This window comes from Trichosurus vulpecula, chromosome 6 (genome assembly GCF_011100635.1).
Source record: "Trichosurus vulpecula isolate mTriVul1 chromosome 6, mTriVul1.pri, whole genome shotgun sequence".
Classification (NCBI taxonomy): Eukaryota; Metazoa; Chordata; class Mammalia; order Diprotodontia; family Phalangeridae; genus Trichosurus; species Trichosurus vulpecula.
Genome location: NC_050578.1, coordinates 281416148 through 281444017, shown reverse-complemented (window position 1 = coordinate 281444017; position 27870 = coordinate 281416148). Strand labels below are relative to the sequence as shown.

The 27870-nt window shown below is 53.1% G+C and overlaps 1 protein-coding gene across 1 annotated transcript in view; it reads right to left on the bottom strand.

Annotated features, from left to right (window-relative positions):
- OSBPL5 (oxysterol binding protein like 5) overlaps window positions 1–27870 on the bottom strand; it is a 112838-nt gene that overhangs the window by 16353 nt on the left and 68615 nt on the right. Inside the window, exons 2-13 of the mRNA XM_036763453.1 lie at window positions 25154–25310; window positions 23851–23936; window positions 17960–18043; window positions 17516–17617; window positions 15772–15975; window positions 14990–15074; window positions 12911–13082; window positions 11191–11407; window positions 9381–9565; window positions 4035–4116; window positions 3184–3282; window positions 1857–1953 (exon numbers count right to left, since the gene is read on the bottom strand). Of these exons, the coding sequence (XP_036619348.1) occupies window positions 1857–1953; window positions 3184–3282; window positions 4035–4116; window positions 9381–9565; window positions 11191–11407; window positions 12911–13082; window positions 14990–15074; window positions 15772–15975; window positions 17516–17617; window positions 17960–18043; window positions 23851–23936; window positions 25154–25289 (1549 nt within the window). The 5' untranslated portion in view covers window positions 25290–25310. The remainder of the gene's footprint in view (window positions 1–1856; window positions 1954–3183; window positions 3283–4034; window positions 4117–9380; window positions 9566–11190; window positions 11408–12910; window positions 13083–14989; window positions 15075–15771; window positions 15976–17515; window positions 17618–17959; window positions 18044–23850; window positions 23937–25153; window positions 25311–27870) is intronic.

Below are 27870 nucleotides of genomic sequence, written 5' to 3'. Positions count from 1 at the left end.
AGGGATTAGATGCCATGGCCTCTGAGGTCCCCCTAGATTCTGAGATTCCCTGGCCATCGCTGCCTTGGCAGCTGCTCTGTTTGTCCGAGGAAAAGTCCTTTGCCCTCTCCGTATCTTGGTTTCTGTGACATGAGGGAATTGGATGAGACTCCATCTAGGAGCCTTGTCTTGTTTGCTTGCTTCAAATGAAAGTTAGCACAAGGAATGGGAATTGTCCTTGGTGATTCTCAAAGGGTTTTCAGAATAAACTATTAGCAGCAAATATGGACAATTTTGTCTCCTTTTTTTTTGGCAAGTGTAATAACAAGCGTCTTAAAGAAAAAAGGAAAGCGGAGGAAGAACACCAGCAAACAATATGTCCTGGGATCCAGAGCCGGTGATGTGGGGCTCAGATCTTTGTTCCTCCAAGCACTGGCTGGGTAACTGAGCCACTCACTCCATCTCAGCACCAGAGCTTGTGGACTAGAGATGATGATACCACAGCCAGCTCGCCCAGAGGGGTGGTAAGGAAAACAACTGGTAACCCTTGAGATGTTTTACAATTATGACTTAATTTTCTGTTTGATGTTATTTAACTCACTGTGTTATTTTTTTTTTGGAGGGGGAGGGCAGGGCAATTGGGGTTAAGTGACTTGCCCAAGATCACACAGCTAGTAAGTGTTTCCAGTGTCTGAGGCCGGATTTGAACTCAGGTCCTCCTGACTCCAGGGCCAGTGCTCTGCTCACTGCACCACCTAGCTGCTTCCCACTGTGTTATTTAATTTAATTTTTTTTCCTGTTCCCTCCACATGGTACTTGAGGACCTGGGCTCAGATCTAGGCTCTGCCATCACTGGCCGGGTGGTCACAGGCCATTCCCTTTCCACCTCTGAACTTCTGCTTTCCCATCTGTACAATGGGAACATTTTCCAGCTGTAAGTTGTGTGAGATTCCACGGACCAGACCATGGTCACTGAGGGCTCCCCGAGTGCTGGGGCTAGATTTAACATGATTCCACTTTCTATCCCCTCAGGACCCAGAGCTGTAAAGAATGAATACAAAAAGAAGAGGGGACCATGGGGGAGGAGGGGCAGAGAGAAGGGAGCACTGGACTCAGGAGCTCCTCACTGACACCCTGGGCCACAGGCCCTGAGCTATGGACAGTCACAAGCATTTATTCAATGGCCTGTGGTCTGTGTTAGGAGAGTAGACGGGTGAGAGGCACAGGATCAGACCTGCGTCCCCAGAAGAGGCTCAAGGCTTGATTTGTTTTGAGTGACTATACATGCTTGTTATAAGGGAGGGACTCTGGGGAGAGGGGAAAGGTGGCCTTGTGGGGGGTGAGAGATAGGAGAGGGGGATATAGAGGAGAGGCAGGGAGGTGCAGAAGGGCGCAAAGGAATGCCATGTTCACCGCCAGGCTCATTTAACATTTGTGTTCCTGAGTCCCCCTCCCCTCACTGTACGCAGTAGACATTCCAGATTTCTGCCGCAGTGAATGTTATGCCCTCACTCTATCAGGTCCTGAGACTTTAGCGGTTGTTGAATTCATAAGGAAAAGGTAGATCAAACAGGAGCCCTGCCCTCAGTGAGTTGGCAGTCTACTGGGGAGAACTAACACACACACAGATAAGTCAACGCAAAATTACTATCATGATGATCAGAGTCTAGACCCACGATTTAAGTGGCACAGGGGATTTCCACTGAGGAAAAACAGCTTGTCATATACTGTAAGCTCCCTAAAGGCAGGGCCTGTCCTTTGGCTCTTTTTGGTTTCCCAGGATTTAGCGCAGTGCCCGGCACATAGTAGGTGCTTAAGCAATGTCGATTGGGTAAAGTTTCCTCCCATTGCCCCACCCACCCTATCCCTGGCCTTACCATAGAATTTGGACTTGGCTAGGATGCTTCCAGTGATGCAGAAGCCATCCTTCCTATTGCTTACATAGAAAGCGGAGACGGGGGGATGATGGGAGACCTGTAAGGCAGAGCAGCAATTCAGATGAAAGTCCTTTTGGGTCTTGGAAGCCTGCTGGGGTTGGGCTTAGGGCTGTACCTCCTCTCTCCTGGAAGCTCCAAGGCCAAGCCTGCCTGGAGTTCTGCCCTTCCAGGGTCATTCCATGTCAGGGCCATGCTCTGAGGCTCTGCCCCCATTCCTTCTGCCCATGCCTGCCCTCTGTACCCTCGCAGGTAACATGGGTGGCCTCAAAGGTCCCTAGAGGCCTTGGTCTGGTCTCCCTCGCATTGTCCTTGTCACCCCTCCCCCATTAGACTGTAAGCTGAAGGGCAGAGATGGGTTTTTTCTTTTTTAATCTTTGCACCCTTGGTACCAAGCGTAATGTCTTCCACATGCTGTTTAATGTGAGCAAAATTGAATTCCTTTATGTTAACTATTCTCCTTTTAAAGCCTTCTTTTCCAAAATATAAATGCCCCCTGGAGGACCTACCAGAAGTGCTGAGTGTCCCCAGAAGCTTTTGCTCCCAGACAAGTGGGGCCAGGGCAGTCGGGGAGGGCAATAAGGTAGGGGTGGGGACTCTCTCAGCTCCCTTCCTGCCTTGGTCTAGGCCTGGACATTCCCTCAGGATGCCCTTCCCTCAGCCTGACCCTAGATAGTTGCCTTGGCTGGGCCAGACTGGTAAGGGCTGTGAGGAGAAGGGAAGGAAAACATGGTCATGGCCAAGGAGAAGAGTCTCCTCTGTCTGTCCCTGTCTTCAAAGCAAACAACGAGAAATCCAAGGGCTGGACCCCACACTTCAAGTCCAGTGAACAATGAGCTTGGAGGATGGGGTGGCACTGTTCCTGGGCTGAGGTTCTCTGCTCCTACTGTGCACCAAGAAACAGAGTTCGAGGTGTTGGTTCTTGGCACCAGTTTAGGGTTTCAGGCTGGAATAGGATTAGAGACCAATCTCCCTCAGGAAAATAAATCTCCTTTTCAGTTGGTCTATGGCCTGAACTCTCTGTCTGATGGCTACAGAGGGATTTGTCAGGGAGAGGACTGTTTTGTGCATAGACAGACTCCATGAAGGGAGAAGGGAAGGCATGCCTGTGCTCCACAGCTAAGCTGGGTGGGGAAGGAAATCTCATTTCAAAGCCACTCTTCCTTCAGCTGGGCTTTGTTGGTAGCCACAGGACAGCCCTGAATCCTGCTTCTGGGTCAAGCTGTTTCCAGGCCTGGGGTTTTAGGGGTAAGGTGTGGGAGGGACTTGCCTGCTCAGCAATATAGAAGGTATGGCTGTTGGTCTGTGGGTGGTACCAGCAGCAGCGGAAGGTCTCTCCAAGGATGGGATTGTAAGGCTTCTTAATTCCCTGGAGGAGGAAGAGGAAGCTGGGTTTGAAGCTGCAGATAGAGTCTTCCCCCAGAGCATGCTTGAACCTAGGGTGCACCGAGCTGTCTTGGAAGGCTGCCCCAGCCAATGAGCCCCCACTGCCAGCTTCAGGTATTTGCTGGAAAGCTCCTGAACCAGAAGCTCTCCTAACTGCCTATTGATCAACTCATTTCTTTTGGTTGAAGGCAAAGGATGCTAGGATCATAGGATTTAAAGCTGGAAGGGTTGGGGGCTGTGGCCCTTGAATCCTCTCCCTTCTCTGGAGGGGAACAAGGTAAATGACCCACAAGATTTGTTAATTGTTTGGGGCTATAGAATGTTGGCTCTTGTCAGTCTCCTGATCTTTGCACCAGCTGGCTAAGGGGTGGAAGGTGTCAAGGTCCAGTTCAGAGTGTCCCACAGTGGGGTCCCATAGAGTACAAGGTGCTCTCCTCTCTGATCCCCAGGGCCCTTGGAGTGGTTTAAGGCTTTCTGCTAATGAGGCACCATACCAGGAAAATGAGGAAAGTATAAGTCACTGCTGACCTAGCCTGATACACTCCAAGGGAGACGGCCTGACTCTGTGGCACGTGGGATGAAGTATGGTGGATCCTCTTGTGACACTAGTGGTCTAGTTTGGAAGTGGGGTGGGTGGTAAGTGGGGGAGCAAGGTTTCAGCTATACTGAGGTCTTGGCTGTAATCAGATTGCCCTAATCACTGACCCTAATCATCCTGTGGCTCTTCTTTCTTACCTTTGGTTTCTTGTAGAAGCCAGACAGATACCATCTTACAACTTTCTTCATACGACTTAAGGGATCTTCTTCCAAGACAGCTCTGGCAAAAGAGGCAGGGGAAAAAGAAACTCACTTAAAGAATATAGGGGTGCCACATGTTGTTCCATTTCCCAGCCATCCCATGCAGCCAGAATTGTGGGAACACTGGATAGGGCTGTGGCCGCGCCACACAGTCCATTGGCACAGTCACTGCTTGAGATGGGGCAGGGGACCTTTGCCAGGCAGATGGGCTGAGGCAAGGTTGGCAAACTCAAGTAGAATGGGATGGGGGCCACTGACCCATATAGAAAGACCCCTGCCAGCAGCAGACTCAGAAAACTCCAGGTCACCATTATCTATGGTGTCACCATTATCCACTCTGGATTTTTCTTTAATTATTAAACTTTAATCTGGTTTGGGCAGCACTTGGAGAGTTGCGGGATTGTTTCTGCAGACTGAGGCTAATGCTTTTGGTACTGTGGATAGAATATTAGATTTGGATTGAGGACATTCTGGATTCAAATCCCACATTAGATACTTGCTAGCTAGGTGACCCTGGGCATATCAGCTCAAAGTGCCTCACTTTCCTTCTCCATAAAGTGAGGGCATTGGACATGATGGCCTCTCAGGCCCTTTCTGTACCTAAATCTTTGGTCCTCTGATCTGTTCATGTGGCAATACAGATTTTCCTATGATCCTTCCAAAGGGCTGGCTGGTCCAGGGCTGGTCTTCGAAAGAAGGATCATTCTGCTTGGTGTAGAGGGTAGAAGCAGGAGTAACTGGGTGAGTAGGCAGGGTCAGAGAGGTAGAGTTAGGCTGGATATCAGGAGGAAGTTTCCACCCATGAGAGCTGTCTATCAGTGGGATGTTGATTCACTGAAGGAAGTGAGACTATTTAGGGTGGAGAGAGAAAATTTAGGGTGGGACATGAGAGTGGTGTTCCATGGTAAGAAGGGCTGTCCTGGGGAAGGGCCATTAGAGGTCTTGTTTGGCTCCATGTGGGAGCAATGAGGGGAAGCTACCAAAGAGATAAATGTATACTCTCTAGAAAGAAGCAAGGAGAGAGATCTCAAAGTGAAATGGGCTGCTTTAGGAGGTAGTTGGTTCACTCTCTTTGAAAACCTTCAAAGGCTGGATGGCCACTAGTGAGAGGTGAGGTTGAGGCGATTAGATCCAGCTCTAAGATGGGTGGTCCAGCACAGATCCCTGGGGTCCCCCATTGGAGACCTCCTTCTACACATGGATTATTTGTGCCTGACCTGTGGTAGAACATTCTGAGCTCACATTGGTCCGATCAGCCCCAGTCAGACACAGTCATTTGACTCTAGCATAGTGGTGTGAGTTTGGTCCTCTTGGAGAGGGGGACAACAACCTAACCTTCTACACAGACATCAAACAGCTAATGACTGCCCTCGGGTACAGCCATTCACAAGGTCCTAATCTACGTAATTGTACTCTCTCATTGAGCTTACATCTCTCCATCTTTCCCACAAGTACTGCATGAGCAACTTTAATGAAGCCTTTGCTGAAATCTTGGTGAGCCATGTCGACGCTCTTCCCTTGATCCGCCAGCCCAGTAGCTCTTGTCAATCAATCTAATCCGATAAGGCTGGTCTGGCACACCCTGGTTTTGAGGAAACCATGCTACCTTTTTGTGATCAACATTTATTTTTCCAGTTATTTTAAGGACACTGTAATTTTGTTAGCAATCAACAAAACTCTCTCTAGCCTATAGTTTGCAGATTGTCGCCTTTTCCTTTCTTCGAAAATGGGGATAATTGGGAAGTTGACTCCGGGTCCATGTGAAGACGGCTTTTGTCAGAGCTATCCAGCAATGACCTTGGGAGGCTAATGAGCTGCCTGTCATTGAAGGTCTACAAGCAGAGGGTAGAGGACAGAGGCCTTAGGGGGTTACACATCCTACAACCTCAGAGCTGGAGGAGACCCTGGAGTCCCCTGAGTCCAACTGGGGCCTGAGTCAAGAGTCCCTCTGCCACAGAGAAGAGTTCAGGCCCCAGTGGATGGACTAGGTTATGGTGATGGGTTCTTCCACTGCTGGAATTCTCTGTTCTCTTCAAATACCCATTGGACTTAGAGCAGAAGAGAGTCATAAGTCCTAGTTAATCCATTGGCTTTGCTTTGGCAGGTCATTAAAATCGGAGTCCCCAAGGCTCTCTGAAACCTGGCACTGCTTTTCCAACTTTATATTCTGTGTTTCCTCTCTGGCCACTCCACTATAGGACAGCCAAGCTGATCACACCTGTCTCTGCTCCATCTGCCCCCCCTCCCAATTCTCCTGCCTCCATGCCTGCCCTCCTCATCATTTAAAGCTCAAATCTAAGGTCTATTCAACAGAAAGGACCTTTGACAATGAGCTAGAAGGAATCTCAGAAGTAATCTGGTCCACCTTCTCATTTACCAAGTGAGCAAACAGGCCCAGAGAGCCTAAGGAACCTTCTTGAGGTTGCACAGAAAGGAAGGGGTAGAACTGGACTTTTAACCCAAGTAAGTTCAGCATGATTCCCCTTGCAGCACGATGGTGTCTTTTTGCCTGTTCTGTCCAGTCCAACCCAACAAATATTCCAACAAGCAAGGCACTAGGCTCGATGCTCCTGGAACAAGGACAAATTGGAGTGGGTCTTACCCTCAGACAGGTTTTATTCTAATGGGGAAGATCCATTAACAGAGATAATTAAAGACAAGTGGAGGAGACCTTCCTCCTCACACCACATACAGCTTGGTGTTTGTAACCTTCTGATGAATGGATACTATAGTACTGGGTCATGGTGCTCCTATATATATCCTCAATCTTTGATCTCCCATAGTGCCAAGCACAGGGCATCTGAGGGGCCACAGAGGATAGAATGCTGGGATGGAGTCAGACTCATCTTCCTGAATTAAAATCCAGCCTCAGACACTTCCTAGCTGTGTGACCCTGGGCAAGTCACTTAGCCCTCTTTGCCTCAGTTTCCTCATTTGTAAGATGAGCTGGAGAAGGAAATGGCAAACCATTCCAGTATCTCCACCAAGAAAACCTCACATGGGGTCAAGAAGAGTCAGACATGACTGAAATGACAGACCACCACCACCACCAAGCACAGCGTTCTACATACCAGAGGTGACTAATTAGTTTGTTGGCTAATTAGTTTGCCTTGAACCTTCAAAGCTAATCCAATTTCTCTCATTTCTTTCCACGAAGTCCTCTGGGTCTTAAAGCCCTTCCTCCCCAGCCCTTCCTACCTTTAAAGCTCACTGAAGCCTTAATCTCCTCCTCATACTCTGCAGTCTGGTGAGCCACTGCTCCTCCGCACTGCTGCTCCATATCTCTTCTCTGGGAGTTTTCACTGCTTGTCCCCCAAGCTCTCTCCCTCCTCATCTTCACCTCTGGGCTTCCCTGGCTTCCTTCAAGTCCCAGAACAAATCCCACCTTCTCAAAGGAGCCTTTCCTGATCCCCCTTGATGCTGGGCCTTCCCTCTGGGATTGTCTCCGCTTTATCAAATCTGTAGTTTGGTTGTATGTACTTGTTTGCATAGAGTCTCCCATTGAAATGGGACCTTCTTGAGGGCAGGGCTGTCTTCTGCCTTTCTTTGTATCCCCCGCACTTAGCTCAGTGCTCAGTATACAGGAGGTGCTCAATACATGCTTGTTGACTTGACTAAAAACAACTTTCTGCCCCCATGTTTGCTGTGTGCTGGCCAGGTCCTAAGAGATTGGAGCAGGGGATACCTGTTCCACAACCTCTCTCCATCTTGAAAACTGTGGGAAGTGGTGGGAGACTCCTGCACCCCCTTCCTTAGTTACTTTCTGATTGCGATCGGTTCTTTATCATACTCAGATGTTTGGATGCTCACCCAAAGGTGTGTCCTTCATGTGTTTGCTGCTCTGAACCATGGATCTGTGAAAATTGCCAGCCCAGCTCCCTCTAGAATGCCCAGGCATCTCAATGTTCTGAGTCCCCAGTGGCTCCAGAGGCAACCACACCCACAGTAGCCAGAGAAGAGAGAGCAGGAGCAAGGAAATCTTCCTCAGACGGTGGCCTCCTCACTCCCCATTCTTTGCTCTTCTCTCCATGTGCCTGCAGATGTCACTGCTGTCTGATACATGACACCTCATTGGTGCCCCAGGACCTCTACTCAGAAGCTGGATGAGAGCCATTTCCCATTCCCCTGTTTGCCTTCACCCTGACTCTGTAGGTTCTGGTCACTGGATACCCAAAACAATCCTCCTTCTTCATGCCCCCAACAAAGAACATTTTATTCCAACCCTTGGTTTAAGACCAAGCCTCAGCCTCCAAAGCTTGGGTTAGCACACCATACTCCAGAGCATGTGTGCCCCACAAAGTCACACTCTAGATCTACAAGTTCCAGAACCTGACACCCAAGAGCTTCCATGCTTGAAAGATCAGAACAGCAAACTACCAAGCCCACTAGATGACCCCTTGGGCAAGAAAAGGCTGGAGAAAGGGGGCAACTCTCCTCCCTACCTCACAATTCCATCCTAAGCTCATGAATGCCAGGAATTAGAGCTTTGAGGGACCCCAGAGATTACTTAGCCCAACCCCTTAATTTTATTATTCCCCAGACCAAGGAAGGCACTTGCCCAAGGTCACAGAGAGAGTAGACGGCAGAGCTGAGATTCAAACCTAGGTTCTCCTGCGAATCTAGGGCTCTTTCTTGGGACCAAAGGCTTCCGGCCTCTCTGAAGATGGTGTGACCTCCAAACATGTTGGAAAGGAGCTTTCCTTGTCTTCAGGCAAGGATGCCTGGGGCCAGAAGCACACAGATGTCCCAGCTTCCTAGGCTTGGGGCCCTTCTAGCTCCACTGGGTCCCAAGGTACAGATCACAGGTCACATCCCTCCCCTGCTCAAAAACCTCCCATCATCTTCTGGGCTACATCTGGGATAAAGCCCAGTTGGCTCCCCTGGGATCCTCTCTCCATCCAGCCAGGCTCTTACCTACCTTTAAACCCTTGTTTCATTACTCTCAGCCTGGTCCAACAAATGTTAGTGCCCTTCCTGAGTTCTTTGTCCAATATACTAGCTTACTTGTGTTTTCCCAAAGGCAGCAGGCCATCCTCCATGCTGGTGCCTTCACAAGGCTCCCCATACCCCGCACCTGCCTGGCACACACTCCCTCCATGCCTCAGCCCCCAGAACCCTGCCTTCCTTCAAGGCTCAGCTCAGCTACCACTTGGAACGTGGACACCAGCTCCTTGAGGCCAAGGACCGTGCCACGCTGATGCATGCTCCACGTCTGGCACTGCACCCAGCCCAGAGACGGTGTGTAATACATGTGTGTGCAGTCGTACACAGTCAGGCACTTACTGAGACAGCAGATCTGCGTGGTAGTAGTAGTCGGAGAGCTTGTTGAGGAAGGACCGTGGCTCCAGGATGAAGGTGGGAAGCACCACTCGGGAGAGGTCCATTCCTGGCCGCAGCTGTTTCAGCAGGACCCAGATGAGGCTCTTGTTTTCCTCAGAGACAGTCTCGGTCTGCGAGGATTCTCCTGTCTGAGGACAGAAGAAAAGCTCAGCCAGAGGGCTGAGGCTCGGAAGAGGATGCTGTCTTAATGGGGGATTTTGCCAAAGAGGGCGCTGGAGATGCCCTCCTCATTTTGCAGGACAGCCTTCAGGGAGGGGCTGGAATAAGTGACTAGGGGGAGAGGAGCTCCATGCCTCTGTCCACGGTGGAGGCTGTGCTGGTGCAACGTATAAAGGCCTGGGCCTTGGGTCAGGAAGACCTGAGTTTGTATTCTGCCTCAGACACCTACTAGCTGTGTGACCCCTGGGCAAGTCACATCACCGTTGTGTGCCTCTGTTTCCCAATCTGTAAAATGGGGTAATAATAGCTCCTACCTCCCGGGGTTGTGGTAAAGCTCAAAGCGGGTAACACTGAAGTGCTTTGCAAGCCTTCCAGGGTTCTACAGATGCCAGGTGTCATTATTGGTGCTAGGCAGGAGCATCCAGAACCTTCGATCTAATGCATTTCCAAGATCAAAAGCTTACTGACCACACCAAAGGGCCATTGGTCTTTCTGGGGTTTCAGAACGCGAGTGGAGAGCCTTGGCCATGAAAAGAGAGCGGCTGATGTTGTAAAGTCCAGGGAGAAGAAGCCCAGTGTCTGTCACATAGTAAGGCCTTCATGGTAGGCACTTAGTAGGCTTGTTGTGTTGACTTGAACCAGTCTAGCCTGACACTGTAGACCCTCCTTACCTCAAGACCTCTACCACACACTTTGAACCTGGGGTTAGGAGTTATTTAATCACCAGAGGACTACTGTGAGCTCTTAGAAGGCAGAGGAGGCAGTGTGGTGCAGTGGTTGGAGCATGGGGGTGTAGGCTGGCTCTGCCACTATCCAACTCATGGCCTTGGGTGTGACCTTCCTCTGGCAAGGAGGGATAACACCGTCCTTCCCTGATTGGCTCATGGGGAGAGCCCACCCCAAATCATGCCATAAAGGAAGGGCAGCGTCGAGGCAGCCAACGCTTACATAGTGCCTCAAGGTTGGTGAATGCTTTCTACTCCTGATTGCATTTCATCAGAGGCCACCAATCAAACAACCAACCAGCAAGTATTGTGCTTTTGTTGTGGCAAGGTGCTGGGGACACTAGAACAAACAGAGTCCCTGGACCCTTCCCTTCCCCGGGAGCCGCTTGTTTTGGGGTTGGCCACGCACATCTCTAAGTACGTATGACATTGAAAAAAGGACATGGAGGAGGGTCAGGAAGGACCTCCCACAGAAGACGATGCTTGTCCTAGAGGGAGCCAGGGATTCCCGTGTGGGGAGGTGAAGATGGAGAGGGTTCCAGGCATGGAGCTGGAGGAGCAGGAGGGAGGCTAGTTTGGCTGGACTGCATAGGTGGGGAAGGGGAGGAATAAGGCTGTAAGAAGGCTGCAAAGGGAGGCTGGAGGTTGGGAATGCACAGAACAGAGGCTGGACCTGTCGTGGGCAGGGACATCTTGGGCTGAGCCTCTCTCCTGATACTCAGGAGTGTGGGAGCAGGGACAAGTCCCTTGGCCTCCATCGACCTCGCTTTGCTCATTTATACAATGGGGGGCACAGTCCTGCCTGCCGCACCCTCTCAAATGCTCTCTTCCCGCCAGCCACGGTCCAGGCCCGGGGTCCCGGCTCCTACCTCTCCAAATTCTTCATAGATCTGCTCGATGTACGTCGTCCCTTTTTTCTCCTGACTGAGCTCCCCGGGGGTTTCAGACTGGTCACTCTCACTGTCATTGGTCTTCCGACTGTTTTCCCGGGTGTCGTTCTCCGACTCCTCGATAGTATCTTTCTCTGACCTGTCTGAGAAGGCGTCATTCTCCAGCTGGTGGTTTTCCAGGGAGGCCTCGTTCAGCCTGAAACATACAGGGGCCCAGGTCCCTGCGTCAGAGGCCTTGGTCATGCTGCCGATACCTGGGGCCACCTGGGCAGCTCCTTCCATCATTTGAGGGCCAGGCCACGATGCCCCAAACCAAGAAGTGACAGCATGGTGGCGTTATGGAATGACCTCACCTGCACCCCTGACCAGAGCCGGAGCCAGTGGCATAACACTGGTCAGAAAGTCTTTCTTCTCCTCTTTACTTGGGAGAGCAAAGCAGAGGAGGAGGTGGCCAGGCTTCACTGTTTAAATAGCCATTCCCAGACCCAACCTGAGCATGGGGGCTGAGTTCAGCCTTTGGAGGGACAGAGGGAGGAGAAATGCACCAGAGAGAGGGAGACGAGGTTCCTCCCCAGCACCCCTCTCCTCCCCCGCCTAGCCATTCTAGTGGTGCCATGCAGAGTGTGCTGGGTCTAGAAGACCCGAGTTCAGATCCTGCCTCTGATACTAGCTCAGCAAACAAAGTCAGCCTCAGTTTGTTCCCATGTAAAATGAGGAGGTCGATGGCTTCTCATGACCCTTGCAGCCCTAAATCTATGGTGATATGATCTTTGGTCCTGCTCTGCGCCCCTCTGTACCTCTGTCCACACTGGCATCATCCTTCAGGGCTTGGCTCCCACTCAGTAAGGATGGGAGGAGCTGAGCCACGTTGAACCCTCCAGCTCTGTGAACCTTGGGATGTTCCCCAAACCCGATGCCCTGAGTCATTAACCCAGTGAAGGGCTCAGTGATCCCTCTCCCCTCCGGTATGATTCTGAGACCAGGCAGGAGGTAGGGGCTGAGTGTGGAAGAGCTCCAGCATTCAGCCCCCACACTCAGCACCCTGTCCTTGCCTTCTCCCATGTGGGAGGCTTGGACTAGGCTTCAGAGCGGCCTCATCTCACCACAGTCTCATCATGACTCTGTGGGGCACCATTTCCATGTCACATAGGGAACCGAAGTTCAGAGAGGGGAAGCAATTTGGTTTTGGCCACACAGCAAGTAAAGGTCAGAGGTGGGCTTTGAACCCAGGGAGCTCTGGAGCTCTACTGCCACCTCTAACCTCCACTGCCAGGCTGGGCTTTCTGAAGCCCATGACTGAGTTTCTTGCATCCTCCAAAGCAGGATTCTCAGTGGAGGGTGACCCATGTGCCCAGAGTTGGGGAGTATAGTGATTAGCACAAGAGGGGAAGGCTGGGCATTCTTGGGCAAGATGAGTGGCCACTGCTGAGTCACCCAGAGAAGTCTTGTAGGGCACAGACCCACTCTGTGGACATCAGAACCCACAATATAGACCCACAAGGGGATGATGTTGCCTCCTTCCCCTGTGCATTTACACTAGAGGATTTGACTCACACACCATTCAGAGGGGCAAAACTTGTGTAAGGCAGAGGCAGGTAGAGAAGGGAGAGAGAGGATAGGTATAGTGATGGCCTCTCTGATGAGTCTCAAGTCCAGCCCAGCCCTGGCCCTCCACGGCCCTGCCTGGGCCATGGCTTACTGAAAGAGATCCTGGTCTGAGATGGTCCCAGCATGCAGCAGCCCATCCAGAGGCATCTGGGAGGAGTCCAGCTGGCAGGTCAGCTCTCCATCCTTCCCCTGTTTGGAGGCACTGAGCCGGAAGAGGCTGGAGCAGCGCAGAGCCAACTCCAGGGCGTCCAGCCAGCAGCGGCCTGTGCAGGGAGAAATAACAGGGGGGCCTCATGTTTCTACCCTGCTGGAAGGTTAATAAAATGTTTTCTTAAACCTTTGTGTCAAATATCCCTGAGAAGGGCCTGATATCCAAGATACATGGGCAATTGGCTGAATATTTGAGAATGGCAGTTACTCCCCAATGGACATGAACAAGCAGGCCTCAAAAAAAGAATTTCACCATATTCACAACTATGTGGAAGACGAATGATGAGAACACTCCAAATGGACACAACCGTGAGGCCTCACCACACCTTGTGCATCAGCAAAGATGACCGAAATGGGAAGGGTCAGTGTTGGAGGGAGTCACTGTGGACAGACAGGGACGCTAAGTCATTGTTGGTGGAGCTGTGATCGGTCTGACTGCTGAAGAAAGCAATTTGGAATTAAAAAAAAAATCAAATGATCTCCATGACCCGGAGATGCCCCTGCTAGGTACATATCCCGAGGAGGTCAACGTCAAAGAGAAAGGGTCCAGAGACACCAGAGTATGGTAGCCGCCATTTTGTGGTAGAGCAGAGCTGGAGGTCATTGGCTAAAGAAGTCACAGTGCATGGATGGACTGCTCCATTAGAGCGTCACACCGCTCTTCCCCTGAAGAAGGTTCCTATTTCCCTTATGGTTGCGTTCTTCCTCAGACCACCACAGGAGGGCGCTGTAGGGCAAGGACAGAAAACGAGGCCCTGCAGAGCAAAGCTATTTGCTTCAGGTTGGGGCCAAAGAGAGACCCCAACAGGGGTTTGGGGAGGTTGGGGGTCTTGGGCCCCAAACCACAGGGTTCTAGAAATAGGGGGGCCCTGGGGGATCTTGGAGGCATCTCCTCCATCTCCCTCATGTTACAGGGGACGAAGCTGAGGAGCCAAGAAAAGGCTTTGAGATCCCCTTGTGAATAAAGGCAAAGTCAGCCCAAGAAGGCGGTTGGGGCCTCGGCCCCAGCTCTTCTCCGGGTCACACTGCTTCCCTCGGAGAGCTACTGACCCAGCCCGGGAGCGGGTCCAGGCTGAGGGCTCCATCCCCGGAGATGAAGAGACAATGCGTCTGTCTTGGGGCATCTGGGCACATCTGAGCTGCAGGGCGATGTCTCTTATGACCACCACAGTCTCTTCCACAAGGCTCCTGGGAGATCCAGGTCCTGGGTGGGCCATCCCACCCTCCTACCTAGAAAATGACCTGGTGGTTCTGGGTCTCCAGTCTGGAACCCATTGCTTTGTACAGAGAAGCTGTGTAGTAAATGTTTGACTGACTGACCGAAAGGTCCAGCTGGCAGCCCAGGGAACGCGGACCCTCCCTCTGCGGTGCCTGACACGCACAGAATGCAAGCCTGGGGTGGGGGGGTTGGGGTGCAGAGACTGTTTCTGATTTGTATTCACAGGGCACAGGACCTGGGACTGAGAAGGCATTTAACTGATGCTTTTTGACCGACTGATTGAGTTGGTGTTCTGGAGAGAGTGAGACAGATATCTGAACCACCCTTGTGGCCCCGGCAAGCCACAACCCCCATATGGGGCTCAGTTTCCTTTTCTGCAAAACGATGAGGTTGAATTGGGTCATGTCAAGAGTCTCCTCTGGGACAGAGTAGAAGGAGCCGACGGTGTTCAGCCTGGCTTACAAACAGCGCTTAATAAATGCTCGTGGCTGTAGGGAAGCAGAGTGAGGCTTGCGCCAGGGAGGCACCGTCACCAAGAGGGATGGGCTGCTGGGTGGGCTAGGTGTCCCAGGAGGGGAAGCCTGAGGGTCTCCCGGCCAAAGCTGGCTGGGGCACCGAGGATTCCTGCTCTGGTGCAAGCTGGTGCTCTTCTGGCTCCACAGTTCCCAGGGTGCTGAGTGACAGCAGCATTTTGTCCAAGACCAGAAGGGAAGCGAGGTGTGGGCAGGGCAGAGGACTCACCATCAGACTCAGAAGCCGCCCTGAAGATCAGGTAGCTGCTGGGGAGGGGCTGGGTGATGGAGCCGACGTTCTCTCCTTTTGGACCCTATGGGAGAGACATGCAAGCAGACGGTGAAGGAGCTGAGGGGCCTGGGATGGCCCCCCCAACCCATCCTCTTAGGATCGGACGGAAACCTGGGCCTTGTGGGAGGGAGAGGGCACAGAGGCATCCACACCTCCCGAGCCTCCCGCCAGCAGGGAGGTATCAGTGAGGCTGAGGGCTGGGGGTGTCTGACACCCCCACCCTCAGGAAAAGTCTGCCAGAGCATTCTGGGGCCATTGCAGGGCCTCTTCAGAGTATAGGGGGGATGTCGGCAGTCATCTCTGGGCAGCTGGGGGTGCAGTGGGTGGGGCATTCTCCTCCCATGGGCCCAGAGGCTTCCTGCCTTCAAAGCCATTCTTTCCTTGGAGGCTGACGGGGTTGTTTCCTCCATTGTATAGATGGGGAGACTGAGGCCCACAGAAAAAAACATGAGAAGACATGGTCTCTTGGCTAGTTCCAGGGGCCTCCCCCACTGCCCTCTGGCCAGACCTTAAGAACTGACCCACTTAGCCCAGGGCAGGGGCCAGACCAGGTGAGCACACTAGGTCCTTTGGCTAGTTGTCTCGGGCAGAGTGGCTTTGTAAGTGCCCAGGCGTCTGGCTATGTCTCCCCCTTCCTGCCTGCCCTGTGGGAGGCAGCTCAGCTTGGCCTCAGCTACCCTCAGGGCTTTGCCCCTCTCAAGGCTCCATCGGGACCTTACCTTCATGGCCCAGATGGACTGGTCCAGGGGGTGGAACAGCTTAAAGCAGAAGCCGTCCTTCTTGGAGGGCCTCTCGATGAGCTCACAGGAGTGCAGCAGAATGGTGCCCACCCACTGGCCCACCTTGGGCGTCTTGTAAACCAGAAGCACACCTGGCTTCAGGATGCACCAGAGCTTGGTCCAGCTCTTCAGGGTGCCCCGGATCTGAGCCGTAGGAAGAAGGAAGAGGGTCGGGGGGACGGCGCTGGAAGGGCCACACCCAGCAGCTCCCATTTGCAGATGAGGAGACCGAGGCTCAGAGCTGGAATGTCACTCCCCCTTCTCTCAAGGGTCGTCCCACGAGAACCTTTCCTGACACCCTCCCCTGCCCTGGGACTTAATTACTTGTGCCCATATTGTGTCCCCTGCAATACCACAGAAACTCTTTGAGGGCAGGGCCCACTTTATCTTTCTAGGCCTGGCACACAGTGGGTGCTTAATGAACACAGGCTGAGGGTGTGGAGGAGCTTTTTTTTATACGTAGGTCCGTTCATGTCTTGGGTGGTTCCTTATCACTTCCCTAGGAGAGTTCTGCCCTCCTGCCTGCCTGCAGGGCCCTCCACAGCCTGGTGCCATCCTCTCTTTACTGCCTATTACCCGCCTCCAGATACCCATGCTGCAGCCAAATGGTCTGTCTCTTCTCCATCCCCCAGATGTAGCAGAGGCTTACGATGTTCTTTGTGCCTAGAACTGCCCTCCCTCTTCCCCCCTTCCTCCTCTGTTACAGTCCAGCTATGATGCCTCCCCCAGGGAGCCTTCCCTGCTGCCCTCAGCCAGGAACAGCCTTTGCCCTGGGTCGACTACAGGGTTTAGCCTGGTTCTTTCCCAATGCACTTTGCATGTCATGTGGAATGCCCCTTCCTAAATGCCCACCCCCTTCTCTCTTCTTTCCCAGAGTAGAGAGTGCCCCATTCTGTTTCAGGTGACAATCTAGTGGCACCCAGCTTCTGGCTGGATTTCCTGGTCCCAGTGGGATGGGGCTGGGCCTGGGGAGCCCATCCTTGGAAGGTTCCAGTGCCCCAGGCTATTGGAAGAACTCTGTCTGCCTCATCCTCTGGGGCTGGGGCCCCAGGTGGCATCCTGGTCTTGGACTAGCCCCCACCTGACCGCTACAGTGACCATGGGGAAAGAGGTGACAGTGGCCTGGTTGTCCCTGGGGCTGGAGATGGAGAACAGGGAGGGGCAGCCTCAGGGCTCTCCCTAGGGCTTTCCTGTCTCATCGGTGCTGCTGATGGGGCACCAGCCTGGTTCCTGGCCATTCTGCACACATGACTCTCCATCTCTAGTCTTTGGGTGATACCCAGCCTGCTCCTCCCTCACTTCTGCCACCTAGAACTGCTCACTTCCTCCCAAGCGATGGGTGCACAAGGCCCACGTGCCCCCTGAGAGAGGCCCTTTCTGACTCCCCCCAGGTGCCAGCGCCTCCCTGCCCAGGTGTCTTCAGATTCAGCTTGTCTCTAGAGCACATATGTATTCACACACACATGCACCTATGCACACATACACACACACATGTACATACATACACACACACACACACACACATACATTCCCATCTCTCCTGATAGAGTGTAAGCTCTCTGAGAGCAGTGACCGTCTCAGATTGTCTTCTCTATAAAATGAGGGGCTTGGTCTAGATACGACCTCGAAGGGTCTTCCAGCTCCTGGTCCTAAGACCCTTTGGCTGATATCTGGAATCCTGTACCTTCAGCCAGTCAGCCATGATGACCACGCTGGGGTCCTTGAGGGCGCTGAACAGCTGCTGCGTGGCCCGCTTCTTCTCCTGGCGGTAGTTCCTCTTCTGGACCTGATTGGGGGAGGAGGCTCAGGGTTAGCCATGGTAGGGTTTGGAGGGAAGAGGAGGAGGAGGAGGAGGAAGAGAAAAAGGAAGAGGAGGAGGAAGAGGCAGAGAGAGGCAAGGAGTCAGGTAGGCAAGGAGGAGGGGCACCAGGGAGGGGAAGGTGGGAGAAGTGCTTGAGGGTGGTTCACTACTGCCATAAACTGTAGCTGTCCCTCTCAGAGCCCCAGCCTCCCCTCCCCTGCCCTTAGGGCTGACATCAGAAGAAGGGATGGGGAGCAGCCTCACGTGCCCAGGAAAGCCCTCAGGAGCCCTCACTCTCCACCCCCCAAAATGCAAGGTCTCCCTTACCTTGAGGGTCTCTTTCTTGGTGACTTTGGCTGTGGGGGACAAGGACTCTCTGTCAGATCCATTGCAAAGCCTGTAGTCACTATTCTGTGTGAGAAGGGGAGATACAGAGAAATCAGACTGGGGAGATGGCCGCTGCCTCTGTCGGCCCACTGGGCTCATGGGGTGAGGTGCTGTTCTCATGGGTCTGGGGTCCCCGGGCCCCTCCTTAGGAGGAAGGAGCCTCCATGACAGGATGTGCAGGGACATGCTTGATTGCGTACATCGTCCTCATCCCCACAGTTGCTGACCCATGTGGCCTTTGTCCCTGGCCCCATCACTGCTCCTTGGCTGTGGTCAGGGTTTCTTAGAGGACGGGAGCAAGGCACAGAATCTATGTTTCTCAAGCTCGACTCAGCACTTGTCCTCCCATGGGATTAAACTCCCCCTGAGCAGAAAGGGCCTTAAGAATCACAGCATCTCAGGGCTAGAAGGGGCTGCCTCCTTATCCAGGGGACAAACGTCCTCTAGAGGATCCCTGATTATCCAGCTTCTGCTCGAGTACTCCTCATGATGGGGAGCTCACTACACACAACAGCACAGTCCCTGCTACTTGACCATTAGTGAGTTCCTGCTTATACTTTTATACCAGAAGATTCTATGGCCCAGGCAGTGCTTCTCCTCTCCCCTTCCTTGTCCCCTCTGCCTTCCCCTCCCTGCCCCAGCTCTCTGCCCCAGTTCGGGCTATCAGACCCTGCAATGGAGCCTCCTATTGTGTCCCATCCATGGAATCTCCCACCTTGGAATCAGGGTTTCCTGTCACACACACACACACACACACACACACACACACACACCCCAGCTCCATCCAGGGTCACTTACTCATCACTTGCTGTGTCCTTGGACTAGGTGCTATGGGGGAGGGAGGAGGGAGGACACCTGGGAGCTCTCAGCTAGCTGGCAAACATGGTGTGCTCATGAAACCAGGACAAAGGCAGTGTCAGGGATGATCCAGTGCCAGGCTGTGGGCTGAAGCTCCCAGCACTGGAGGAGTCTGGAGGATGCTAAAAAGCATGAGTAGTACAATGCCAGGCTCCTGAGGCACAGCCCAACACCAGGCAGGCCATGTGTCGGTGAATCACTGCTTAGGTGGTTAAGGAGAGAAAGGAGGAGAAGACGCAAATCTGTCTGAGACGTAGAGGTAGAGGGCCCTGTGGCCCCAACCAGCCGCTGCACAAGCTGCCTCGCCAGCTTCCATGCCCACACCATGGCCTAGCTGGAGGGGCATCGGGAGGAAAAGTCCTCCTTAGTGTCTGGGCAGCAGAGAAGCAGGCCCAGGAGAGAGGGAAGAAGGGATGAGAGGGGGAGGAGAGGTGTGGGGGATGAAGGAAAGGGAAGGGCAGGAGAGAGAGAGGAAGAAGGAGAAAAGAAAGGGAGGGAATGAAGGAAGGAGGGGACAGAGGGAGGGAAGGAGGGAAGGGAGAATGGAAGGAGGAAGAAGAGAAGGGAGGAAGGAAAAAAGGTCAAGGAGTGAAAGGAGGGGGCAGAAGAGAGGCAGAGGGGGAAGGGGAGATGGCAGGTGAGGCAGACGCTGGACAGCTCCCTCGAAGTGCCTGGAAGGCAGTTTCCCCGGGCCCTAGCAGGCAGCAGCAGCTGCAGGGACAGTCATGGTCCACAGTTGGGCTGCACAAAGCTCAGGATGCCCCACCTGATTCCCGATCCCACCTGTATTTCCTGGCTACTGTAGGCAGGGCACTGGGCTGGGCTCTGCGGGTAAAGGAGGGCTTCAGCCCAGCTTCTGCCCTCTAGGGGCTTACAGTCCAATAGGGTGGGAGGAGGAGAGCACCTGCACACAAGTGTCTTCCAAGGGAAAGCAAGATGGACAGTACAGAGTCGAGGCCCAGGACACGGACATGGAGCAAACTTTGAGAATGCCATCTTTAGAGGGCAAGGTCCAGGAGGGCTCCCTGGAGGAGGGGGCATGGGGAGGGTTTGACCTGAACAGGGAGAAGAGGAGAGGAGAGTGGGCAACAGAGAAGATGCAGGGTGCTACTGGAAGCCTTGGAGGAGAGGAATGGTGTGATCTGAGCAGTCCTTGAGGAAGCCCCCTCAGCTATCAGTGAGAAGGGTGGATTGGAGAGGAGAGTATGGAGGCAGAAAATGCAGCAGTTGGTCTAGGTGGCCTCTGGAGTCCTGCATGACTTGAAATCCTCCAGCCTTCCTGAGAGATCACAGACATCACTGCCTTTTACAACAATTCGACTAGCAGCTGCCATGGGGGTGAAAAACCAACACAAGCCCAACAACAAGAACGCTGCAAGCCCAAGTTCTTTTGACCTGCTTTACTAAGGAAAGCAACGTTAAGGGTTAACAATCTTACTTTAATCCAACATACAAATATTATTCACTCAATTCAGGGTGAAAAGCCAGCACCCAGAGCTTCAGAGCAAATACAAACAGAGCAAATAAACACAAATCAACAGACAGATTTCCGTCTGACAAAATCACAATACACAGTTACCAGAGAAGCATCAACATCAAAGCCGGGGAGCTCATAACGACGGCTGGCCCAGAGTCACGCACCACTCCCGCTGCGGCTCAGAGCTCAGACAGAGAAAGCCAACCTCTGTGTTTATATATCTTGTTCAGAGTCAAAGGTGAATCACACATGCGGCTCACCCACGTGACCTAAAATCGTCACGAAAATGCGACTTAAACCCACGTGGTCTAAAAGCCTGTGATATCACAAACATGTCACTCAAACCCATGGAAACTAGGCTTTCCCTAGAGGCAAGGAGGTCATGAAGGACTCCTAATTTAATCAAGGAAAGAAAGGCCGAACTCTTCAAGTGCTCTTGGTTGAATAAGTGCTAAGAGCCCATCTTGATTCCCAATACACTGCTGTGCTGGCATGAGGGACAAGAAGGGAGAGGGGATGGAAGAGGGGCCTCTTCAGCCTTCTCAGGCCCCTGCCCACTGGGACAAGGGTGCAGGTGCCCAATCCTGGTGCACTGCTCCCCCAGCAAAGTCTCCCCAGTCATCAGGGCTGGCCCTGGAACCCACTGGATCCCTGCTCCCCTTGAGATTCCTAACTCTAATTTCAAATAACCAATTAACACACTGGGGGCCAAACCCACTCTAGGGGGGCCATGCTCCACACTGCAGCTTGGCTCCCTCTGTGCAGGAGACTGACACAGGTATAGGAAACCAGACTCGAATGCAGAACCCCAAAGCACAAGCCACATGACCACCAGACTCATCGAGGAGGGAAGGAGGGAGGGGGTGGGGCTGAGTAGCTGCCAGCACCATGTTTCCTGGCTATCCCTATCACCTCATCAACCACAACTAGCTAGCACAGTGAGCCGACCAGACCAGAGCACAGCACTGCCCCCTGGTGGGAGAAGAGGGGAGAGAGGGAAGGAGGGAGGGGGTGAGAGAGAGACAGAGAGAGACAGAGAGAGAGAGAGAGGGAAGGAGGGAGGGACAGAGAAAGAGAGAGGAGAGAGAGAGAGGGGGGAAGGGAGAGGGAGAGAGAGAGAGATACAGAGAGAGAGAGAAAGGGAGAGAGAGAGAGGAGAGAGAGGGAGAGAGAGAGAGGGAGGGAGGGAGAGACAGACAGAGAGAGACAGAGACACACAGAGAAAGAGGCAGAGAAAGAGACACAGAGAGAAAGACAGAGACAGAGAGGAGGAGAGGAGAGAGACAGAGAGAGAGACAGGGAAAGAGGGAGGGAGAGACAGAGACAGAGAGAGGGAAGGAGGGAGGGAGGGAGAGAGACAGACAGAGAGAGACAGAGAGAGAGAGAGGGAAGGAGGGAGGGAGAGAGACAGAGAGAGAGAGATAGAGACACAGAGAGAGAAAGAGGCAGAGAAAAAGACACAGAGAGAAAGACAGAGAGAGAGAGAGAGAGAGAGGAGGAGGAGGAGGAGAGGAGAGAGACATAGAGACAGAGACAGAGAGAGACAGACAGAAATAGAGACAAACATGTAGAGACAGAGTGTGGCTGCTTCTTGTGTGACCTTGGGTGAGTCCCCTCCCCTCCAGGCCTCAGTTTCCTCCCTGTGCTGCCCCAGTGGCCTCCACAGTCTTTCCAACTCTCAGTGCTCTGTGTGCCCGGGAGGTAGGCTGACAATCTCTGTCTGACACTGAGCAGCCACACTATTCCATCCTGTGCAGGGAAGTGTGTTTGTGTGTGCAGGCGAGCACGCGCGTGCACACACACACACACACACATGCATGCACGCATGGTCTGCTCTTCTGTGGAAAGGACTGAACTAAGATGGTAGCAGCTGTGGAAGGGGGCAGGGCAGCCTCCCCAACCTGGGGTCAGAGGCAGAGAATGGTGCAGACCTGGTGCTTTTAGAGGCCGGTCAAGAACAGAACCAGGCCCTCAGAAAGGCCTTCCCTGGCACACAGTAGGCAGCTAATAGATGTTTGTTTAATGGGATGGAATGAACCCCAGGAAATAAAGGGAGGCCAGCATTAATCCAGAGCCGCTGCCTCCGCCCTGCCCCTCAGAACCCCTAGCTGCTCTTAGGGCTCTTTCCCAACTCTTGGCTTCCTCCTTGAGGGCATAGATGGAGGGGGAACAGCTCCTGATTCCTCCTGGCAATGGGGGCCAGCTGAGAGTGGGGACCTGAGAGCCAAGGAGGAACAAAAACAGTCTGTCTGAACCAAGAGCTTGACCTCAACCAAACTGCGACATTTCCCCAGACTTGCTGATGGGGAAGGTAGGAGCTTTGCATCTCGTCCTCCGGGGTGACTCAGGTCACATGAGGCCGCCCCTCCCAGCTTGGTCATTACCTGTTCCATATTTTAAGGTCATGTCCAGCCCTGGCTTGCCATGTTTTAAGGCCCCTCCCAGTTCTGATGTTCCATGTTCTCTGGTCCCTCCCAGCTCTGCCCTTCCATGTTCTAAGGTCCCACCCAGCTCTGACCTCCTATGTTCCATGTCCTGAGGCGCCTCCCACCTCTGACATTCCATATTCTAAGATCCCACCCAGCTCTGCCCTTCTGTGTTCTAAGGCCCCTCCCAGATTGGACAGCCCATGTTCTAGGCTCTAAAGGCAGGTCCTCTCTGCTCTGACATTCCAAGGCCCCTCCCAGCTCTGATCCCAGGCTCCTCAGTCTAAGACCCTTCCTAGCCCCCATATCCTGTGTTTAGTCCCCTGCCTCACCTAAAGGGAGTTGCTAAGGAGCTAGAGTCAGTGCTGACTCAGAAGACACTTCCTCACAAGCTATGTTGAAAACCTGGATTCCAGGGCCCCAGGATTCTGTCTGTAGCTGGCAGGTGCATCAGAGACCATCTAGCCCAAAGGCCCACCTTTACAGTAACCTGGGGCCAGAGGAGGGAAGTCCCCAAGATCCTTCACACTGCCAGAGCTCAGAGGCACTCCTGGGCAGCCTGAGAGCCAGGCAGGACCAGGAGCATCATCCCCTGACTTGCCAAGATGACCCTGGAAAGCCATGACAAGATGAGGGCCAGAACCCAGGTGTCTGACTCCCAGATTTGACTCCTGTTCTAACCCCCACCTTGCATTTGCTCTTTGGGAGGGGGGAGGAGTCTAGCCCTGCCCCCCCACCCAAGGCTGACTGTCATTCTCTCCAGATCCAGAAAGTCTGAAAGTTCTGTCTCCCCTTCCCCACAGCAGTCCTTCAGGAGACAGTCAAGCCAGGCCAGCCCTGGGCCCACTCCTGCATCTAGTTATTCCAAGAAAAAGAAAAAAGGTAACATCTCAGTGCTCCCTGCTCCCCAATGTCCTGGTGGGGCTGGGCTTGGGCATTCCAGGCGGGCCTCCAGGGGCCTGCCGCCTCCCCTGTGCCTCCCTCTCCCCCATCCACTGCTCCTTCTGCCTGCCCGCACACGTGGCCAGGCTGGGTGAGCCGTGGCCGCAGGCCTGGGACAGGGAGCTTACCTGCAGGGCTCTGGTCATGGACACCGGGGTCTGAGGCACTTCATCCTTCAATAGGGACACACCATTGCTGCCTTCCATGTCTTTGCCTGCAACATAACAGCGTTAAGTGACAGGCGCTGTGCTCTCTGAGGGAGGAGGTGCCCACCCCCCACCCCAGCCAGGCAGGCACTCACACTGCCCATGGGGGGAGCCACTGTTCAGAGGCAGGCCTGGGCACTGGGGGATGGAGCCAGGATTAGAACCCTAGGGCTCTTGCCTCTCAGACCAGGGCTACCCTCTGGGCATTGCCTCTGGCTTTAAGCTACTTGGATTCTCAGCCTGTCACTGCTGCTGCTGTCCCCCATCTACGATGGTCCGTGAGCCAGCCTCATTAGTACTACTTGACAGAGCAGTAAACTGAGTCTCCAGGAGGTTGGTGATCTGCCCCCAGCTATGAAGTATTAGAGGGAGGATGTGAATCCAAGTCCTCCTGACTCTACGCCCGGGACCATCTCTGCCAACCCATAGCATTGCCCTTGGGCATCACAGAGGGGGTACATAGGCAGCAGGGCATCAATCTTGGCTTTCACTTACTCATTTACAACTTAGTCTGACTCAGTGCATCATTTAAAGGCAGAGGGGAGGTGTGCCTGTATGTGTGCGTGCGTGCATGCGCGTGTGTGTGCATGTGTTTATGTGTGTGCATGCGTGTGTGGTGTGGTGTGTGCATGTGTCTATGTGTGCCTTGTGTGTGGTGTGTGTTCATGTGTGTGTGCATGCATGTGTGGTGTGGCATGTGTGCGTGTGTTTGTGTGTGTGTGGTGTGTTGTGTGTGCATGCATGTGCATGTGTGAGCATGTGGAGGGCATGGCAAGAAAAGAGAAGGAAGCAGCATTAGTGGCTGGGGCTCCACAGAATTAGGAAGGCCTAGGTCTGAATTCCAATTCAGATACTTAGAAGTTGTGTGATCCTGGGCAAGTCACTTACACCTATCTGTGCCTCAGGTCCTCTAATATTATCTCCTAATCGGGTCCCCTAAAATTAAGGGGAAAGACTTGATGGTGGCTAATACCTCCATCCCTTTAAGGTCTGTGAACCTCCACAACTTTGTTCACGGATATTTACAGACTGGCATCAGAACTGGATGTCTCTGGCCCTTCATCCCGGGGCTCAGCCTCCCATAGGGGTTTTCTTTGAGCAGCTATGGAGGGGGTTGGATCAGGATCAGGTCCTCTGTCTCCGCCCGCCCCGGCCAGTCATGTGGCTGTGCCCTCCTATTTTCCCCAGGGATGATGCTGTGCTTGCCTTCCCAGCTAGAACTGACCTGGGCTGAGAGGGTAGATCTCATGGTCTCCGCTGAAGAACAGGTTCCTGGTCAGTTTCCGAGGGTCAATCTTCTGAGGGGTGGAGGAAGGAGGACAGAGGGAAAACCTGCGCCGTAGGAAGTTCTCCTCCTTCATGGCGTGAGCTGCGGGGGTTCTCTGAAAGGAAGCAACAACACCGCAGTTCGTACTGAGTGTGGGAAAACCAGAGAAAGTGAAGCCATTTCTGTGCTTCCTGAGTCCAAGCCCCCAGAAACCTCACATCTCCAGAACCTCACATGGCCAGAAAGACCTTGGCTCTCTATGGTGGGAGAAAGAGAAGGGATGAGGCTTTGAGCTATTTTGGGGGGCAGGTTCCCAAAATCTCTTTCCAGCTTGGAGCATATCCAACCCAGCCCCCTCCACCTTCTCCATCTGAGCTGGGATTTGTGCTCCTGACAGCCACCCCACAGGTTGTGAAGATTTAGAGATGCCTTTTGGATCCAAGAAATCTCTGATTTGCTACAGGAGCCTTGAATTGTATGGGTCTTTATTGGACTTTTAATATTTCCCAAGTCAGCGCATAGATAGACACGTAACCTCAGAATAGCCTATATCCCCAACTATGGCAGGACGCTCTATCTCACAGAGAAGAAGTCAGCTTCGTGGCCTTTGTGGGGCCCCAAAGCACCAGGATAAGAGAAATCGGAAGATATAGTGAGAGAGATAGATAAGTGATATAAACCAGAGAAAGAGATAGAAGAGACAGTCAGAGAAAAGCTCTCACTGGACAGATACATCCACAGAGAAGGTGAGCTCTGGGACCTGGCCCAGCAAGACTATTCCCAGGTGTGTTGGCCTAGTTTCAGGGTCCCTGTCTCCACAAAAGTGCTAAGAGGGAGAGGCTGGACATACTTTAGTTGCCTTTGTGGGAGAAGATGATGAGAATGTGCATGTGGAGGTAAGATCGGGTCTCATGTCCCATGGCAATCTCACAGGTCCTTCTGGCTCCACATGCCCCAAAGGCAACTGTTCCTCCTGCCTTTCCCCAGTCACCCAGGTCCCCTTCCATGCCCTTTCTCCTCAGGCTTCTCTTTTCTCTATGCTCCATAACCCTGAGTTTCATGGATTTTAGCCCTAAGATAGTAGCCACAGTGGACATGCCCGGTACCCTACTCAGGGATGGGGATATGGACACCTCCACAGATCAAGGGAGGCAGCAGGGATGGGGCCAAGGAGAAGGCCAGCTTTAGGGAGATAAGGAGGGAGAGATATTTTTACCTTTTTCCTCCAGCCCATTTCCTCTAGGCCAGTCAGTGCCCTGCACACCCCCCCACCCCATGCTCCCAGGTGCCATTGTGTCTTGGCTCTAGGGGCTTCTCCATTCATTAAGCTCTTGTTTTTCTGTTTTCTCCAAATCCCACCAGTCCTTCAAGGACCAGCTACAAGCCACCCCCCCCCCTTCATGAAGCAGCTCACACATCAGCAGGGGTGGAATTCTTCTCAACCTCCCCCAGGCTAGCCAAGTCAAAGGAGGGGTGGGTGGGTGGTCTGAGCAAGGCCTAGGAAGTGATCAACCAGTGTCCTTCAATCCAGGCTGAGTCTGGGAGTGGTTAAACCGATGTGGGAAACCATGCCTGGAGCCACGGATGGGTATGACACCAGCAGGGCATCAGTGGAGAAGAGAAGCCTTAGCCTTGTTCTGTGTAGCCCCAGATGGTGGAAGGAGACCCATGTTAGGGACCACGTGGCTATGGAGTGGCAAATGAGAGGAGCTCCCCGATTATTGGAATAGGTTTACGACCCTGTCAAGTAATGAGCTCCTCATGGCTGGCACTCTCCAAGTGGAAGCTTTGTATTGCCGAGGAGACTCAAATTCAGCTAGGCATTGGTCAGACTAGATTTGGTCAATACACATGTATTAAATACCTATTATGTGCAACACAGCGTGCACTACATGAGGGGAGAAGCCAATACAAAGCAGGCAAAGTCCTTGCCCTGGAGCTGCTCACAAGGACTGAACGGAAAGACTCAGAAGGATGGGTGAAGAGACTGAGGGAGGGCCTCTGACCTGATCTGCAACTTCATTAGGAGAGGACTAACAGAAGCCAAGGCCCAGTGCCACAGATTAGCCTGAGAAGTATGCCACGTAGGCCGAAGCCACGCAGGCCACTGCCTTGGCCAGCTGTACCTCTGGGCCTTGAAGGGCAAACAGGCATTCGATACAGTGGCTTGTTCATCCCGTGGAGCACCTCAGGGGCCACGTGAGGCTCTGAGGGGTGAGGGCTAGAACCAGAGAAAACCCCACCGTGCAAAAAGACCCCCAGGCTCTTCCAGGCTTGTGAGGCAGGAATGCCCAGTACTCTGTGCTGTCTTTGGGGAGACTGCGCTAACCACTCTTAGCCCACAAGGTGAGCTCCTCCCTCAGTCTGCAGTGGGGAGAGCCCTGCAGGGCATGAGAAGTCAGGAGACCTGGCTCTAGGCTAGGCCTAGCTCTGTAACCACTGGGCCATCACCCCTTCTCACCAGGCCTCGGTTTCCCCAGCTATAAAAGGAGAGGTTTGGATAAGAGTATTTCGAAAGCCCCTTCAGGCTTTGGCGGTCCACACACCACACCTGCACCGTGCCCTCACATCCATTCTTTCACTTGGTTCTCACAACAACTCTGTAAGGGAGGCAGGGATTATCATTCCCGTTTTACAGATGAGCAAATTGAGGCCCTCTGGGGGATGATGGCCTT